The 17,778-nt window shown below is 35.7% G+C and overlaps 3 protein-coding genes across 4 annotated transcripts in view; 1 reads left to right on the top strand and 2 right to left on the bottom strand.

Annotated features, from left to right (window-relative positions):
* Positions 1–1,478: 1,478 nt before the first annotated feature.
* On the top strand, positions 1,479–9,462 carry LOC9308575 (isoleucine--tRNA ligase, cytoplasmic). The gene is made up of 26 exons (XM_021021113.1): positions 1,479–2,107; positions 2,185–2,250; positions 2,337–2,858; positions 3,205–3,318; positions 3,472–3,569; positions 3,976–4,054; positions 4,153–4,311; positions 4,639–4,728; positions 4,819–4,952; positions 5,501–5,660; positions 5,796–5,879; positions 5,980–6,189; positions 6,298–6,423; positions 6,510–6,647; positions 6,739–6,842; positions 6,942–7,005; positions 7,123–7,211; positions 7,310–7,451; positions 7,545–7,608; positions 7,682–7,749; positions 7,919–8,041; positions 8,216–8,281; positions 8,365–8,506; positions 8,587–8,678; positions 8,771–8,869; positions 8,986–9,462. The coding sequence occupies exons 1-26, from the start codon at positions 1,574–1,576 to the stop codon at positions 9,004–9,006; spliced, it is 3,588 nt and encodes a 1,195-aa protein (XP_020876772.1). The 5' UTR covers positions 1,479–1,573; the 3' UTR covers positions 9,007–9,462.
* Positions 9,463–9,937: 475 nt separating this feature from the next.
* LOC9308574 (sodium transporter HKT1) lies at positions 9,938–13,314 on the bottom strand. Its single transcript, XM_021021114.1, has 3 exons — positions 12,109–13,314; positions 10,737–10,967; positions 9,938–10,362 (listed from the first exon to the last, which is right to left on the bottom strand). The coding sequence occupies exons 1-3, from the start codon at positions 13,182–13,184 to the stop codon at positions 10,149–10,151; spliced, it is 1,521 nt and encodes a 506-aa protein (XP_020876773.1). The 5' UTR covers positions 13,185–13,314; the 3' UTR covers positions 9,938–10,148.
* Positions 13,315–16,860: 3,546 nt separating this feature from the next.
* The window catches only part of LOC9310685, an 18,190-nt gene continuing 17,272 nt past the window's right edge, over positions 16,861–17,778 (bottom strand). Inside the window, exon 3 of one of the 2 annotated variants that reach the window (XM_021022901.1) lies at positions 16,861–16,879. Coding sequence is in view for 1 of the 2 variants with exons in the window: in XM_021022902.1 (XP_020878561.1) it covers positions 16,918–16,969 (52 nt within the window). In the remaining variant the exon portion in view is untranslated. Of the gene's footprint in view, positions 16,880–16,906; positions 16,970–17,778 lie in introns of those variants that run through there. The other variant, XM_021022902.1, reaches the window with a different exon arrangement.

The following is a 17,778-nucleotide window of genomic DNA, read 5'->3' as shown; positions in this document are numbered from 1 at the left end:
TGATTGCTAGTATTAGCAGGTTGGCCTGCAGGTGGGGTTTGAGTATTCCCGGGCCTATTTTGTGCGGGAGTCGCGAATAACCTGCGCTGAAGCGTTGTTGTTCGCGCTGAGGACAAATTATCTAAACGGCTCGAAACAGCGTTCTGTGCGTTTGACAAATTTGTTTGGGTGGTTTAAACACTCGTTAAGGTTTGCTCGATTGAGTTTAACCTTTCACCAAAAGTGGTGTTGGCAGTAACAAGTGTACCCATCTGATTGGTCAGATCGGTGGTTGTCTGAGTAAGCAAGGCAATTGCATCGCTCAATGCTTGCTGATCAGCCATAGTTTCTTGGTTGGGAAAGAAAGATTTTGAGATTAAAGAGTTTTGTGGTAACTCCCCACAGACGGCGCCAAAATGTGGATGTAGGATTCACACTCGATTGTCTTTAAGTATTTCAGTGGAGAAAAACTCTTGTAAAATCAAGAAATGAATATGAGAATTTGAAAAGGAAGTCAACCAAGAAAAGAAGTAAAGAAATTTGACGAGAACGAAGTACAAAATGCCTTGCAAAAGTAGTAAAAAGAGAAAAATGTATTGTATTGCTTAGAAGTAATGAATAATGAGATCTGTCCCCCAAACACATGCGTCTGAGGTTGTTTTTATAGAGAAAACATGATCAATGCGGTCATTTACTGCTCATAATCGCATTGATCCGCATTAATCATATAAGTTACAACTTGACCCAAACGGCTTGAATTCAAACTATCTTGGGCTTCGCGTGGATCTTTCGAACTCTTTCTTGTTGACTCCGAACTCCTGCGTCTTGACGCTACCGCGAGCCTCGAACAATATTCTCCTCGCTTCGGCCTTTCTCTATGCGAACTGTATGTTGAATAAGAGCGAACTCCATACTGGTAAAGATCGAACTCTTTTAGTAGACTGAATCGAACTCCCGACTGGTTAAGCTCGATTCTCATAATAAAATATTTTTAATTCCAAGAGGATTATTATGTAATAATGACGTGGACAGATCCAAATGGATCCTACTGAAAATGTGTGGGATCCGACCCGAACATGTGTGATTTGTGCAAGTGAGAGAACATATCTGATTTTAAAAAAATTATCTATAAGTGAGTACTGAACTTTTAAATTTGTTATATCTCTATATTTTCAAAAATAAAATTAAAATTGACTAATCTTACAATTTATAGATATATACAAATCTATATATATATATATATACATTTAAATAAATAAAACAAAATCATATATGTAAAATTAAAAAACTTAAAATAATAATTACAAAAAAACTTAACATAAAATATATGCCTGTACACCGCGTGCTAATATCTAATTGTTAAAATATTGCTTAAAATATTCTAAAACCAATAAGTGGACTGGAGACGTAGTTATGGGCTTACTAGCTTTAAAAAGCTTCACCACGGCCCATTAAATAATAATAATAATAAAAAAAAAAAGCCGAAACAAAACTACAACTTCAACGGCGGACTTTGATACTTTCCATCAGCGCCGAACAAAAATCTGCAGAAACCCTAATTTTTCGAGGGGATTGAGATTCTTCAGTTTCCGCCATGGAAGAAGTATGCGAAGGAAAAGAATTCTCATTCCCTCGTCAAGAAGAAGATGTCCTCTCCTTCTGGAATGAAATCGATGCTTTCAAAACTCAGCTCAAACGCACTGAGAATCTCCCTGAATACATCTTCTACGACGGACCTCCTTTCGCCACCGGACTTCCTCACTACGGACATATCCTCGCCGGTACGATTAAAGATATCGTGACTCGGTATCAGTCCATGAATGGTCACCATGTCACTCGCCGGTTTGGGTGGGATTGTCATGGCTTACCTGTTGAGAATGAGATTGATCGGAAATTGAATATCAAGAGGAGAGAGGAAGTTATTAAGATGGGGATTGATAAGTATAATGAAGAGTGTAGAAGTATTGTGACTCGTTATGTTGGTGAGTGGGAGAAGGTTATTACTAGGACTGGTCGTTGGATTGATTTCAAAAATGATTATAAGACTATGGATTTGCCTTTTATGGAAAGTGTTTGGTGGGTTTTTGCTCAGCTTTGGGATAAGAATCTTGTTTACAGAGGATTCAAGGTTTGTTTCGTTCCTTCGTCTTCCTGCATTTATGTGGTATCGAGATTTGATCTTTTGACTCGTTTATGGTTTTGCAGGTTATGCCATATAGTACTGGTTGTAAGACACCTTTATCTAATTTTGAAGCTGGTCAGAACTATAAGGTAATGTTGTTATTGTGTGCTTCGGCTGATTGCTTTGTGTTTGTGTATTTTGATCTCTGATATTGGTAGAATGTGTGTATGTGCAGGAAGTCCCTGATCCTGAAATCATGGTGACTTTTCCGGTTATTGGGGATCAAGATAATGGTGCTTTTGTGGCATGGACGACTACTCCATGGACTCTTCCAAGCAATCTTGCTTTGTGTGTAAATGCCAAGTTTGTCTATGTGAAGGTTCGTAACAAGAACACTGGAAAAGTGTACGTTGTTGCTGAATCTCGGTTGTCAGCTCTTCCCACTGATAAGCCCAAGGCCAAGTTAAGTAATGGACCTGCTGATGTTACTAAGAAAGCAAATCCTAAAGCGAAAGGTGCTAAACCGGAAACTGCAGCTGATTCTTATGAAGTTTTGGAAAAAATTAATGGAGCTTCGCTGGTTGGGAAGAAGTATGAACCTTTGTTTGATTACTTTAGCGATTTCTCAAGTGAGGCCTTTCGAGTAGTAGCAGATGATTATGTCACTGATGACAGTGGTACTGGTATTGTCCACTGTGCTCCTGCCTTCGGTGAAGATGATTATCGTGTTTGTCTTTTGAACAAAATAATCAAAAAGGTTAGGTTTGACTACATCTTCCTTATCACCCCTGCTAACATCAGACGTGAACTGGGTGTCCAGATTCTTTTTCTATTTTTCTTTTCCATGGTTTCAATTTCTGATCACATGACTAGAAAATATCATGCAATTTCAGATGGGGTTTAGTTGATCTTATATTTTGGGATGGTAATTCCTGGGTTTGTAGAGGTTTAATGGATTACACTGTATGATTAATTGTTTAGAACGAGATGCTCATTTGTTGTTTCTCTCTTGTTTAGGCTTACAGTATCTTCAAGAACCCATTCTCGTTTACTCCTACTAATCTTGCTTTATCATTGTGTTAAATGTTCTATATATGTTGCAGGGGGAGAATCTAGTTGTTGCTGTTGATGATGATGGGTTGTTTACTGAGAGAATTACCCACTTCAGGGGCCGTTATGTCAAAGATGCAGACAAGGATATAATTGAAGCCGTTAAGGTGATTACTGATGCCTAATATAGGCTACGATTAGTCAGTTCAGATCATACTGATTTATCATGGTTCTTGAGAATCTAAGTGCTTTTTAGACCATTGGATTGCTCTACTGTAGGTGATTTATTTCATGAAGTAATATTATTTTTGTTATTTCAGGCCAAGGGCAGGCTTGTTAAAACGGGAAGCTTTACTCACTCATATCCATTTTGCTGGCGATCAGACACCCCTCTCATATATAGAGCAGTTCCAAGTTGGTATGTTTCATTTTCATATGAGTTTGAGCTAAGGTCTTAGTAGTTGGATCATTTAGTGCTAGTTCCAGTGAGGCACTCTGTCTCTCTAGTCCTTGCCTTGAACTTTGGCTTTAAAGATGTAGGCTTTTGTCCTTTATCAGTCCTGTTGGCTTAAATGACGATCCTAAGATTCTCATATGATTATATCTTGCAGCCCCTTTTCGGAGCTGTATTAGCTATCTTTGTGTATTTTTTTGGCAGAATAATCACCAAACTGTTCAGGATATGTTGATTTCCCATGTTTTCATTTATTTATTTTAGATTTCATATGTAGTATGACCTAAATGGCACGTAGTTATGAACTTTATTCTGTAGTTTTCATGTGTGGTTATGACTTCGAAAGTTTGTTCGTGTTTTGACCTGTTAGGTTTGTGCGTGTGGAGCAGATGAAAGAAAAGTTGTTAAAAAGCAATGACCAGACAGAATGGGTACCTGATTATGTGAAGGTCGGTATAAGAAGGGATCAGTACTCTGAGTATATATTACTAGTTCGTTTTTTAAGTTTCTAATATGAATACATTTTCTCGATTAATGTGCAATTCAGGATAAACGTTTTCACAATTGGCTCGAAAATGCAAGGGATTGGGCAATCAGCCGAAGTAGATTTTGGGGCACGCCTCTTCCGATATGGATCAGTGATGATGGGGAGGAAGTTGTGGTCATGGATTCCGTAGAGAAGCTTGAAAAGCTCTCTGGTGTCAAGGTCTCGTCTTTTGTTTTTTGCATTTGGTCGTTTTATTTCCGTCTCTCTTTATATCAGCAAATAACTCACTGATGCTTTGGGAAAGTCTACTGTCACGATATCGGCTCCTCTATATCAACAATTGTTTTGGTTGATATTTGGTACTACTCAATTGCTGAATAACTCAATATTTCGTTTGACATCTGACTGAATTTTTCTAGAAGTCTTCCTTGTATTTTCTGTTCAACTTTATGACACCCTGTGGGAGTTTGTTCTTTATTTCTTGCTGGAGAATGTAGTTGTCAAAAGTCTGATGCTCATTTGTTTTTCTGGTGATTTATGGTGCAGGTCTTTGATCTGCATCGTCACCATATTGATCATATTACAATCCCATCTAGTCGTGGCCATGAGTTTGGTGTGCTCCGTCGTGTAGAAGACGTAAGATGGATCCAATTTCTTTCATTTATCACAAATCCATGAGTGTTTGGGGGTGTTATCCCATGCTAACGCTTATATCATGCTTTTCAGGTTTTTGATTGTTGGTTTGAGAGTGGGTCAATGCCTTATGCATATATCCATTACCCATTTGAAAACAAGGAGCTATTTGAGAATAACTTTCCTGGTCATTTTGTGGCTGAAGGGCTTGATCAAACTCGTGGATGGTATGTCATTCTATATCTTGACTGTGGCGAGAAATATAAGCCATTATATTAGTTAAGCTTTAGCTTCTAAATGATTTGATCGATATTATGGTGGTTACATGGTGAAAAAGTGTTGCTTTTTATTAAGGTCTTTAAGAATGGAATATAACCTTTTCCTTCTAATATTGTAAATCTTAGTTGGTGTTTATCATGTTGAGAGGAATTTAACCCAATATAGGTGCTAAGAACCCATATCATTTCAGTTCTCATCTTCTCATATGTTATCAAGAAGGGAATTCTACATTGATATATCCTTTAAGATCTTGTAACATTTTCCCTTGCTTTATCTCTGGGTTTGTTCTGTTCCTTTCTTGTATGGGATGATCTGGATCTTAGTTACCCCTCAATGATTGCACTTAATTAAGTCATGAGTCGAATCTAAAGGAATGTGTGATCAGTTTACTATGGAATGTGATTCTAGAAGTTTTTATATAAAGGCATAGTAAGCTATAATTTTTTCTGCTAAGTATGCAATTAATAGTGTCTAAATTTTGGTTTGGTATCTACAGGTTTTATACTCTTATGGTGTTGTCCACTGCATTATTTGAAAAACCAGCATTTAAACATCTGATTTGCAATGGTCTTGTGCTTGCTGAGGATGGAAAAAAGATGAGTAAAAAATTACGGAATTATCCACCACCTTTGGAAGTCATAGATGAGTATGGGGCTGTAAGTTTTCCCTTTTGTATGCTCTTACACTGCGTTTTGAGCTTCTTATTCTTTTTTCGTTAAATGTTCTATAGCTATGAAAATGTGGCAGTGGATATACATCATAACTTCGTGACTTTATGTGAACCTTGACAGGATGCTGTGCGATTGTACCTGATAAATTCTCCGGTTGTACGTGCTGAGACACTACGCTTCAAAAAAGAAGGAGTACTTGGTGTTGTGAGTGATTTTGGTGGTTGTTTTTATTACTGCTTATTGGAGTAGACTCCAGATTTGTTGTTTTTCTGAATTATTCTGGACCTGCATTGGGATTCACTAGGTCAAAGATGTATTCCTTCCATGGTACAATGCATATCGGTTCCTTGTTCAGAATGCAAAAAGACTTGAGACTGAGGGCGGTGGGCCCTTTGTTCCTACTGATCTGGCAACTTTACAGTCAGCAAACGTTCTTGATCAGTGGATTCACTCAGCTACGCAGAGTCTTGTTCGTACTGTTCGCCGGGAGATGAAAAAATATCAGCTTTACACTGTAAGTTTCTTACATGTCATTTTCAGCATGATATGGTGTTCGTATTAGAAAAACGTTATCACTGTCGCGTGGTATTTATCACATCTTTGTATTTCTTTTTCTGTTTAGGTGGTTCCTCATCTCTTGAAGTTCCTTGACAGTCTCACTAACGTATATGTTAGATTCAACCGCAAGAGGTTAAAAGGCCGTACGGGGGAAGATGATTGTCACACTGCTCTTTCAACACTATTCAATGTATACTAAAATAGTTGCAGAGATATTTGTTTGCATGGTCACCATGATTTGAACACTTGTTATAACTAATAATTGTCTATTTTCAGGTGCTCCTTACTACTTGCAAAGTGATGGCCCCTTTTACACCTTTCTTCACTGAAACTTTATACCAGAATCTGCGGAAAGCGTGTAAAGGTTCTGAGGAAAGCGTTCACTATTGCAGTATTCCACCAAAGGAAGGAAAGGTAAGACTCAAGTCCACGTGTCTATATCCAAGGATAAAATAGAAGTTGTCTGAATTTTTGCTTACGTATATTTCTTCTCCTATTCAAATAGGAAGGGAAGAGGATTGAGGATAGTGTTACAAGGATGATGAAAATCATTGATCTTGCTCGGAACATTCGTGAGCGTAACAAACTACCCTTGAAAACTCCTCTAAAGTGAGTGTTGGTACTTGGTACTTGATCGTTTTCAGTTTCTTCTTTGTTAATCTAAAACATGAATCAAAAAGTCATACACGCTTATCTTTGTTGTATCAGGGAAATGATTGTAGTTCATCCAGATGCAGAATTCTTAAATGACATAACTGGAGTACTAAGAGAGGTCTGTTGTGTTACAGGAACAGTAGTTTATCTTCTGGAAGTTTTAATTAATAGCTATGAAATTTTTTGAGGTTATTGTAGGCTATGTGGATTTATCCTGTTTGATTTTGCATTGCAGTATGTCTTGGAAGAACTTAACGTAAGATCTCTTGTACCATGCAATGATACTCTGAAGTATGCATCTCTAAAAGCAGAACCAAATTTCAGGTTGGTTAAGTTTTCTGTCTATGTTTTTCTTTTAACCATTGAGCTCAATGCCTTTCCAAAGAGACGTAGAGTGAAATTTTACATGTTCATTCCTGCAGTGTATTGGGAAAGCGACTTGGAAAGTCGATGGGGCTTGTTGCAAAGGAAGTTAAAGAAATGTCTCAAAAAGATATCTTAACATTTGAGGAGGCTGGGGAAGTTACTATTGCTAACCACTTGCTAAAGCCAGAAGATATCAAGGTCTCTCGTGCTATGGTGTTTTCTTGTGAGATAGCATTAAGAGTATGTTGTTAATAGCTAAATTCTGACACATATCTTTCATGTGTTGTTCAGATTGTTAGGGTTTTCAAACGCCCAGACGATATGAAAGATAATGAGATTGATTCAGCTGGAGATGGTAAGAATCGTAATTAATTACCACCTCTCTGTTGGTAGGATACATATAATACTTGCTTTCTTTCATGATGCAGGTGATGTTTTGGTGGTTCTGGATCTACGAGCAGATGATTCTTTGGTCGAAGCAGGTTTTGCCCGTGAGGTAAAGATATAACGTCTAATACTGTACTAGTCCTAGATGACACCAAAGCAATACATTTTCTTATAACTTGTATATCTTCTGTGGGTTTCTTTTTTCTGTATCTAAATATTCTATTTCCAGATTTAGCAGCTAATGTTGTGCTCACGAGCTTTTTTTCCCTGTGTTGTAGATTGTCAATAGGATCCAGAAACTGCGGAAAAAGTCAGGTCTGGAACCAACAGACACTGTGGACGTATACTTTGAATCATTGGACGAGGATGAATCTGTTTCTAAACAAGTTCTAGTCTCTCAGGTAACTTGTTTTTGTTTGTTACTCAATTCATACTAACTTGAAATTAATGAATGTTTCATTGCGTGTACATAATTATTTGTTCAGCTATGGATCAAACGAAAATTTATGTTTCCGACATGAATGTCCGCAACGACATACCTTAATTCTGTCTCATCATTCTTGTTTGTTGGACAGGAACAAAACATTAAGGATTCAATCGGCTCCCCTTTGCTTCTGTCTACTTTAATGCCATCGCATGCAGTAAGTCATTAACACTCCCATATCTGCTTATTTCTTTGCACGGCAGAAGCTTAATGTTTATCCTCCTATCTTTTATGTAACAGGTCATAATAGCCGATGAGACATTTACACCAAAAGAAACATCCGATGAGAGTGTCAAAAAGGCTCCAAAGTTGTCTTATAAGATAAGTTTGGCTAGACCGGCTTTGAAGTTCAATGAAGAGGCTATTCTTGCTTTATACTCGGGTGAGTCACCATCTCATCACAATGTATGCTCATCGTCAATTCTCTCTTTTTCTCTTTAACGTGTCCATGTATGATTCCAGGAGATGTGAAATCTGCAACCGGGCTTCAAACATACTTGTTGTCAAGGGATCATTCGAATTTGAAATCAGAGTTCCAAGCCGGAGATGGGAAGGTTTGTTTGTGCGACTCAAAATGCTGAGCGTTAGTTAAGCTTTTGATATCCAAACTGTTTACTTAATCATTTTAATGTATCTTGTATGGCAGATAACTGTAAGCTGCGTCGAAAATCTGCCTTCTGTGACTGTTGTTCTAGGAGAACATCTGCATCTGTCAGTCGGTGACGACTTTTTGAGCAAGAGGAACGTATGAGCCCTCCCTTGGTTTTGCCTGATTGATTGTGGATTTATTTCAAACGTTTAATCCCTTATTTTTCTTCTTCCATACCTTACCTTTTAAAGTGCTTCTTTAAATTGTTGCAGAAAGTTAAATCCCGGTGTTGAGACTAGCCCTGGGCATAAAAACCGAAACTGAAAAACCGAACTGAACCGAACCGAAACTATCCGAATGTTTTGGTTTCGGGTGTCACAAAATAACCGAATGGTTCTCTTTCTAAACTATCCACGGATATCGGTTATTAACCGAACCGAACCGATATTCATGGATATCCGCTTTAAACCGAACATAATTTATTTATGAGGCCTAAAGCTCATTTGTCTTCCCTATCCAACTTACCCAACCCATTGCCTAATCCCTACCCTACTTACCCAACCCATTAAGCCCAAGCCCATTGAGTGTGATTGTGTCACATGAAGAGAAGAATGGAAGATCAACTCAAGGACTTAAAATGCTTGTAGAATCTAATAATCTTTTACTCTCTTTTTCTCTCTTTCTCAAGTCTCTTTTGAATTTGATTATTTTGTTGCGGTCTCAAGTTTAAACTCTTAAGTCTCTTTGAAGTTTGAACTTTGTAATTTTGTTGCGGTCTCAAGTTTTATTTGGGTAATGGTTCGGTTATTTGGATAGTTCGGTTATTTGGTGGGTAAATAACCGAACCGAACCATATCCGAAAGTATTTCGGTTATTTTTTGGTTCTCTTCCCAAATATTCAAACCGAAGCGAACCGAAAGCTAACCGAACCGAACCGAACCGAAAACAGTTCGGTTCTCTTATGGATGCTAAGTGCCTAAAACCGAATAACCAAATAACCGAATAATCGAACCGAACCGAACCGAATAACCGAACGCTCAGGCCTAGTTGAGACTCTTTTACTCGTTCTATTTGTACAATATTAAACTTTTATTCAACTCAAAATTTATGGTGGGAGAGATAGATATGTGATGAGTCCAGTTACCAAAGTTGAACATGTGATTTAGTACGGAGGCAAGAAACTTGCATCTAACTTGTTGAAATCTGAATTTACCTTAACCAAAATTGATGAAACACAAGATAATAGATTCCTTAAATTATATTTTCATACATTTAATAATATTAACGAATCGTTAATATTATTAAATGTATGAAAATATAATACATTTTCATACGATGATGAAACCTACATACAAACTTATTGTACATCACACAGAAAAGGAATACTAAAGTGACACACGAGACTAATTTTTATATAACATTTATATATGATATGTTAGGAAGAGGAGGGATAAAGTATCCATGCTCGGCCAGATTTGGCTGTGAACTGCTTAAACCTCCCATAAAACATTACTATTATTAGTACGAATTTTCCGACAGGACTCCATCGTCCTGCAAATCCATAACCCGCGTCTTTGCAGCTACCGTCGCTGATGTCCAGACGCCGTTCACAGCTGTACCCGGTAGTGAAACCCACGTTTCCATATGCACTGCCATTACAACAATTAATTTGTTGATAATTCTAAATTTCTAATTCCAAAAATATATATATATATATATATATATGTCTCTTTAACAATTCTATTCTATGTCATATCACACATATTATGGGACTTCTAACAGATTGTAGGATAACTAAAGTATATTGCAGGAGTTTGGATCATTCTCTTTTTTTTTATGCCGTATTTTTATAAGAATTTCTGTTTATAGACGCTACAAAATTTCATATAAAGTTGTTTACACACTTTCAATATGTTTTTATGAACCTCCTCTTATTTGTTAGGTGAATTACAAATACGTGGATTGTCAGATGTTACATATATGTATGTATGCAGAATATGTATATAGAGATATAGAAACATACCTGATAACTTCGAGAGTGATGTTAAGGACATTGAAATTGAGTGGATCGCGTCGTAGTTTTTGCCTTTCGGTGATCGAAATGAGAAAGATGCATATCGTCAAAAAGGAAAGTTGTGACACGAAGAGTCCACTCTTTGTCACTTTCTTTCCATTTCCGGAATCATCATCTCCTTCTTTCTCTATCGTCTTTTGTTCCGTCAACGGCATAAATAATGTGTATGAAGGAAGATACCTTGTCAACGCAATTATATTTATTTATTAATTAGTCCAAAGAATTATTTATAGAAAGAAAAAAAACAGAGAATAATGCTTTGTGAATATGATGAACTGGAGACTGATACATTTTCCACTACCTTGAAGGGACATAAATTTTTATTTATTTTACTGAATCTAAAACCATGGACATATTCTGATTCACTCTATCAAATCTTGTCTACCACATTCTCTTGGAGTTTCCTTTGGTAATTACATATATTATATTCCAGAGTTCTTCTAAGTGAAATCACCTTAAAAAAAAAAAAGAAGAACTACTTTAGGTAATGGAGAACTTTTTCAGTTTATATTTTTTGTCGAACTAATATATTTTGCCACAAAATTTTTTATAAGTTAATATAAATCCCGAGTTACCACTATCAACAGTGTGTTTGTTAATGTTTTTGTGGAAAACTTGACAAACACACTGTTTATTTTTTTTTTACGTTTTTTAAAAGGCTGACCAATTCATTGACCTCATTTGTAGTGAAAGAAAATTAATACTCCACAAAAGCTCAATTTTTATATTGTTATTACTTTTCTCTATAACCAGAAGATCTACCAAATAAATACTAATCTCCAAAAATTATAATTTAGCTAGGTATTCAAACTATGTATATATGCCAACCATTTTTAAACTTGAATTTTACTTCCTCAATCCATAGAAGTGAACCAAATGGACCACCCACTCATGCATGATTGGCGTTACGTGTTAAGGAAACTTTAAATAAACAATAAACGTTTTTTTTTTTGGTATAGAATAAACAATAATAGTTAGGAAAATGTTTGCTTCATATAAAAGTTAGGTAAATGATTTAATAATTTTCCAAACTACACTATGTGAGATAACTATTATTGTTTATAATGTTTGGTGTTTCTCTAGTGAAAAGTCAGGCAACTTTCATGTCGTGTGAACTTTTATAGTATTGGATTGTATTAAAGCATGCAGCACTATCTCAATTGTTTTAGTTTAATGTATTCATCAACTGCACCTATTTATACATGCATGTCACCTTTTACATATGTGAAAAATATGTCGACACTAGTGAACTTTTCAATCTAAATATTTTTAGTCCATGCAAATGCATCAATATATGAGGAGAGGATTGAAAGAAACTTACATCATAAGAATAAAGAGTACCAAGATGGCTGGGGAAAGTGTAGAGAGGTCAACAATAGTTTCTCCGGTATGTCGCGAATTCACCACTTGAAACAACGACCCAACCAACTTCTCGTACGAACTCATTCCTTCTAGAGACTCAGAGGTCCACTCAAAGGCACAGAAGAAAAGAAGCTGTATTATTAGAAACCCTAGCACCGTTACTCCAAGAAGAACACATAGACGTACGGAGAGTAGATGAGAGTATCCCATCTTTTTTTGGTTCTTTAGAATGTAACCAAACTCGTCACGCTTTGTGATCTTATAAAGTCCCCATATGAGCAAAGCCAAGAAGCAAGGGAACAAAGTGTTTCCCATCAGTACTTGAGGGATTAAGAGCCAGATGAGTCCAGAGTTCTTGCGAAAGATGATCATATTCTCATTCGTGGGGACGAATCCGCAGTTTGCAAACGTGGAAACAGTTGTGAAGACGGAGAAAGTGAGAGGTGAGATATCTTTTGAGCTAAGAACATCTCTCGCCGTTTTAACAAAGTTTACGTACACAAGAAGCAACACAGAGCCAACTAGGTTTGATACAAGATGGTAACTAAGAACCACCGAGTACAAACACTTAGATGCCCTTTCTTCGATCTTGCTAAGACCCTCGCGATGATCAGTAACAGTCTCGAGGTCACTACGGTGATCATCGACCAAACGGTCCGAGTTAAAAGATCCCACAAGATGTCTAATCTTGTTGTGAGGGAAGACGAAGTTGGTGAAATGTTGAAAGTAGAGGTTGAGAAAGGAGGTGAAGATTTCGCCGGCAAGGAACATGAGGATAGTGAGGAAGATAAGTTGGGTGTTGGAGAAGACTTCCATGTCGACGGTAGACATGGAAGAGACAGTGATGGCAGAGACAGAAGTGAAGAAAAGGTCCAAGTCATGAGGACGTGAAGTGGTTCTTGGCTTTGTGATCTTTAGAGCCAAGAACCCTAAAAAGGAGAAGAGCAAGAAGTAGATGAAATAGAGTAAGAATAGTGAACTAGATTTCATAAGCTGCGAACGGATTTTAGCTATTTTTGCCGCAACTCTGTCCATTTTAGTTCTCTAGTCGGTTTAAGCATTATTATTGGCCATAAGGTGTGTTTATATATTACAGATTTACACATACATGATCATTGTCAGCCACATATAATATGATGACTATTACTGACATGATATCATTGTCCTGTTCAAGTCGTTTTTTCTCTTTCCAATTTCGAGGGGATTGGTAAAAGGAATAAGATATATAAATTCTACACAAAATGAGAGGAAAAGCAAAATTAATGTAAAAAGAGTGACAAAAATAATTCCTCTTTATTATTTTAGTTGACGTGGAAAATTTCTCTTCCTTAATTGGAATGAAAATAATTCTTTCTTTATTATTTGTTTGTTCCAAAATAATTATTTCGCTGATTATGCAGATTTTATTTTCAACATTGTAGATTCGATTTCAGTATATATAGAAAACAAATAAATAAAAAATGTGGATTCGTCCAATTCCATGATACTTTATAATTACTCCAGTCCTATATATGTAGTCGTGTAGAGAGCAATAAAAATATCGAGAACCAAAAATTATAGGTAATTCTTGACAGGAAAATTGTGGGAAGAACAATTGTTCAAAGGCAAAAATGCTTAGAATATTTCAGATACGTTCATTATATGTAATGAAGGGGGTTTTATGATAATGCATTACTCAACTTCGTAGACCATGCAAAATTAGATCACAGTCTAGTTATATTTGCTCGTACAACCCTGAAAAGGTGGAAGAGGATTCGTAGAAAATAGATCAAAGTCAAGATCTGAGTGTAAAGGCAATACGGATATGATGTAGTATGGGAAATAATTTGGAGAAACAAAATTGGTCCAAGAAGAAAATTGACTGGAAGTGAACATGAGTACATGAGTATTTTTGTTATTTATATTTTCACAAATAGATTTTTCTTCACACATAAGGTAACTAAATAGTCCAAGAAGAAACAAAATTGGTCCAAGAAGAAAATAGTTTATATGCACGAACACATCAAATTTGAATTACAAGATGGTGTATATTATTTCTTGATAGTGTTTTGCGCACGAGGGGCAAACTATTGTATGATAGGACCCTTTAGGAAGTGGATACAATCTAGGAAGTGATGCAATATAATATTTAAAGCGTGATGTATAATCAATCACTTGCTAGCTAGGTGTCAACTAATAAATCGTGAACATATTTCTAGAAGATGTTGACAATAGAGGACGAACAAAATATGTTCATCCTGCTCAAATGCGTTTAGCACTAGAGAATCCATTCTTTTACATATAAAATGTTATCGTCTGCTAGGTGTAAATGAATTTATATACGAAAATTTAGGAGATCTTCTAAGAGATAATATTATTCGGAGCCACCAAATGTTGTTGATTAACTTTTAGAATCGAAAGAAAGGTACACTAATGAAGTGTAAAAGTTACATTATACACTAATGGAAAATAAAAATACGAAAGGTCACTTACTTGTCTATAGTACCATTTTAAGTGACCTCTCTTTTATTGTCTTTAGATTCGTCTAGCTGTCTTGATATTAGATTTAACGATGAAAAATCTTTAGTAGGCCAGACCATGTAAAATTGTACTTATAAATAGTACTAGTTTTAGTGACCATTTTTTTTGGTATCTTTGATTTGTGTTAGACGAGATATTTCATAATAAATGCGTGAGCCCGACCTATTAATTACTAGTTAAGGTCACTCCTGAGAATTTACAATAATTTCGAAACCCTACTTCCCTACTAGCATGATAGAATTGATATAAGTCTGTGATGGGTTAGGTGCCATGAGTTGTTGGTATAATGAACACAAGTTCATAGGTACAATGTAAATGATAGGATAAAGATGGCGTGAATTGGGGAATGTGTATGTGGATTTGATGGGTTCTTGTTTAAATTGTTTTACGTACTGAGTTCTTTACTCAAATACCTATATATACTACAAGAAAGTGCTCAATATGTTAGGACCGATACCGTAAGGAAACGGTAGAAAATAGACGATTCCTACCGATTTCCGGCCCTACAGTTTCTGTTCATAGAAAATGTTCCGTAGAAAACTAATATTGCAAATGATCTTGGTAGTGAGTAACTGTTTGACTGGAAAACGTGATTGGTATAGTATGTGTGGGTTTAGACGAATAGTAGTTTGTTGAGCGATTTTTCTTCCGAAACCCTTTTATGGTTTTATAGTTTGTGGTAGTCTTTAAACATTAGTCTCTTTCTTTTTTTAACTCTTTCTTATTCTTTTTTTTTTTCATCTGAAATATCTTATAGAACTTTTGGAATGATACGATGCCGGTGGTACGAAATAACCCTAGAAACTTAAGTCGACAGACAACAAAATATCTCCGAAAGCTAAGTCCGATTGACAGAAAACTGATGATCAAACTGATAACTGTTTGGAAAGAATACCCGAAACTAGAGCAAGATAAACAACAATTGTATTCTGAAATTAAGCACCAACTCCACTTCTACGAATCAACCGTATCACCGAAAGGCCTTAACTCTTTCTTATTCTAATTCCTAATTAAGAAGGGGTTAAAAATTACCTAAATTATTGTCATCCACAAGTCCAATATTAAGATCAACTTGTCCATTTTATCCTTTAAGGCGTCTTCTCGTACATGATAATATATAATAAAATAATTTAGAGAAGGGCAACATCATATCGTGGAAGTCATGTCTCTAACACCATGAGCTTAAAGATAAATGCGTACTTGTGTTTTCTAATCTGTATTTTGTTCTCTGTCTTTTCCCACTAACTTTGGAGATTAGTATACCATCATTATCGGATGCTACATTCCTCAACCACTTCGTGTTCTCTTCATTAAAAACTAACCAAACTATGCAAAATATATAGTTTCATCATTATCCAATTCTATTTATGAAAATATTACGTGAATATCACTTGTATTTTCAATTATACTTTTCGATAGGAAAAACTATATGTTGTATATAAAAAAAAAAAAAAAACTACAATTGTATTGAACTTCAAATGACTTTGATATTAATGGGATAATGCGTCCATGATTCTGTTTCCACTAAAGCTAAAACTTCAGTCAGAAATCAGAAACTTAAATTATAACATTAAACCAAACAAATCGGAGACATTATAAGGGAAAACTGAAAAAAAAAATGAAGAATATTTTTAGATTTATTTTTATAGAGAAATCTTGAAATGCAAAACAAATTTATTAAACCAAGGGGGAAAACATTATTCACACTTTAAATTTTCAGATTTGTTTACATGAAACCGAAATAGATTGGATATTTTTTTGCAATTTCCCCATAAATAGCTTTTGCCTTTTGCAATTGAACTAATGAACAGTTTCACTTTGCGTCTGCTACCACTGCTATTAGTATTTGACTATTTGGTAAAGTGAGTTCTAATTGTCTTCAAAACAGGAAGGAGACATTGAGAATATTTGTATGGGTACGTAACATTCTCCAAGAAAATGGTTTGAAGTTGATTGATATGAGAAAACTCAAGCTTAAATCCCCTAGATTCATACTGAATAAGTCTACCGAAGTCGTCAAATTTTTGAAGTTCTAACCGTAATTTGAATGATGATGATTGAGCAGGAAGCGCGAGCAGCGCGCGAGACAATAGACTATATACTAAATTTTCTTAGATATCGAAGCAAACAGATCCGTAAAGCGCATAGCCTGATATATATGACAGACAAAACTAAGTATTCATCAACATACAAAGATAGTCAAGTCCTATCGAATACACGAATATGTAGAGCAGAGATTGATATCCATTCACTCGAATTGGTAATGTTTATCAACAGCAACAGAGACATCCCAAGTGCAACTCATTCTTGAATGCTTTGATGTTCTTGTGAGATATGGATTGATGCTTGTTAAATACATAAGACCACCGATGCAGCCCATTATTTGCTTTCCCTTAATATAATTGTTCTCAGCTTACACAACTCTATTTTTATTTTCTGTCCAATATTGTTAGGGTAACATTATTATCGTATAGCATATTATGATCCATTCATGCCTCATCTCTTGAGGCCTTTGACAAGTTGAGCTATAGTACCTGTACCGCTAGTTAGATATTTTCTGTCTAATCATGAAATTGCGCCACATCTTAAAAAAAAAAAAAACTAACAAAAATACTAATAATTTTGTGAATTTTATCGTAATATAGTAAGTGGCTACTTTATATATTTAACACAATAAATTAACGATATCTTATTACCAAAAACTGATAACGACTACATCAAAGTTCATGGAATTTTCCATGTGTTCAATTAATTCTCGTCCTTTTTCTATAGTGACATTACAATTAATCTTCGACGTCCGTCAAAAAATCAGTATACTACTAGCCAGACTAAAAATATGGGACGGCATTATTCACGAGTACTAGAATTAGCGACCACAACTTTTTCTCTGTTGGTCATGTCACATGTGGGTCGATGTGTTATTATGAGGATGTACAACCTTATTTCATTTTCGGAAATGTTACCCCACTATCTTTATTACGCAATGGTTTTTAAATATGGAGACATTTTGATGAAACAACACATTCATCTCTTCTTTGTTCATTATTTAGTTTGAGTTTCAACTATGGACTTAACAGTGATTGTTGGGCTCGGTTTCACGGGGAGCAAC

Source organism: Arabidopsis lyrata (assembly GCF_000004255.2).
Source record: "Arabidopsis lyrata subsp. lyrata unplaced genomic scaffold ARALYscaffold_6, whole genome shotgun sequence".
NCBI lineage: Eukaryota > Viridiplantae > Streptophyta > Magnoliopsida > Brassicales > Brassicaceae > Arabidopsis > Arabidopsis lyrata.
The sequence above is the reverse complement of the archived record's forward strand: the minus strand, read 5'-3'. Positions and strand labels throughout refer to the sequence as shown.

Coding starts and splice junctions, on each gene's coding strand:
- LOC9308574 (XM_021021114.1), bottom strand. CDS start 13,184: ATGGACAGAGTTGCGGCAAAAATAGCTAAAATCCGTTCGCAGCTTATG. Junction 10,968..12,108: donor GTACTCTTTATTCTTATGAT/GTAAGTTTCTTT, acceptor TGCGTTGACAAG/GTATCTTCCTTCATACACAT. Junction 10,363..10,736: donor ATCACTCTCGAAGTTATCAG/GTATGTTTCTAT, acceptor TTGTAATGGCAG/TGCATATGGAAACGTGGGTT.
- LOC9308575 (XM_021021113.1), top strand. CDS start 1,574: ATGGAAGAAGTATGCGAAGGAAAAGAATTCTCATTCCCTCGTCAAGAA. Junction 3,319..3,471: donor ATATAATTGAAGCCGTTAAG/GTGATTACTGAT, acceptor TTGTTATTTCAG/GCCAAGGGCAGGCTTGTTAA. Junction 8,042..8,215: donor AACAAGTTCTAGTCTCTCAG/GTAACTTGTTTT, acceptor TTTGTTGGACAG/GAACAAAACATTAAGGATTC.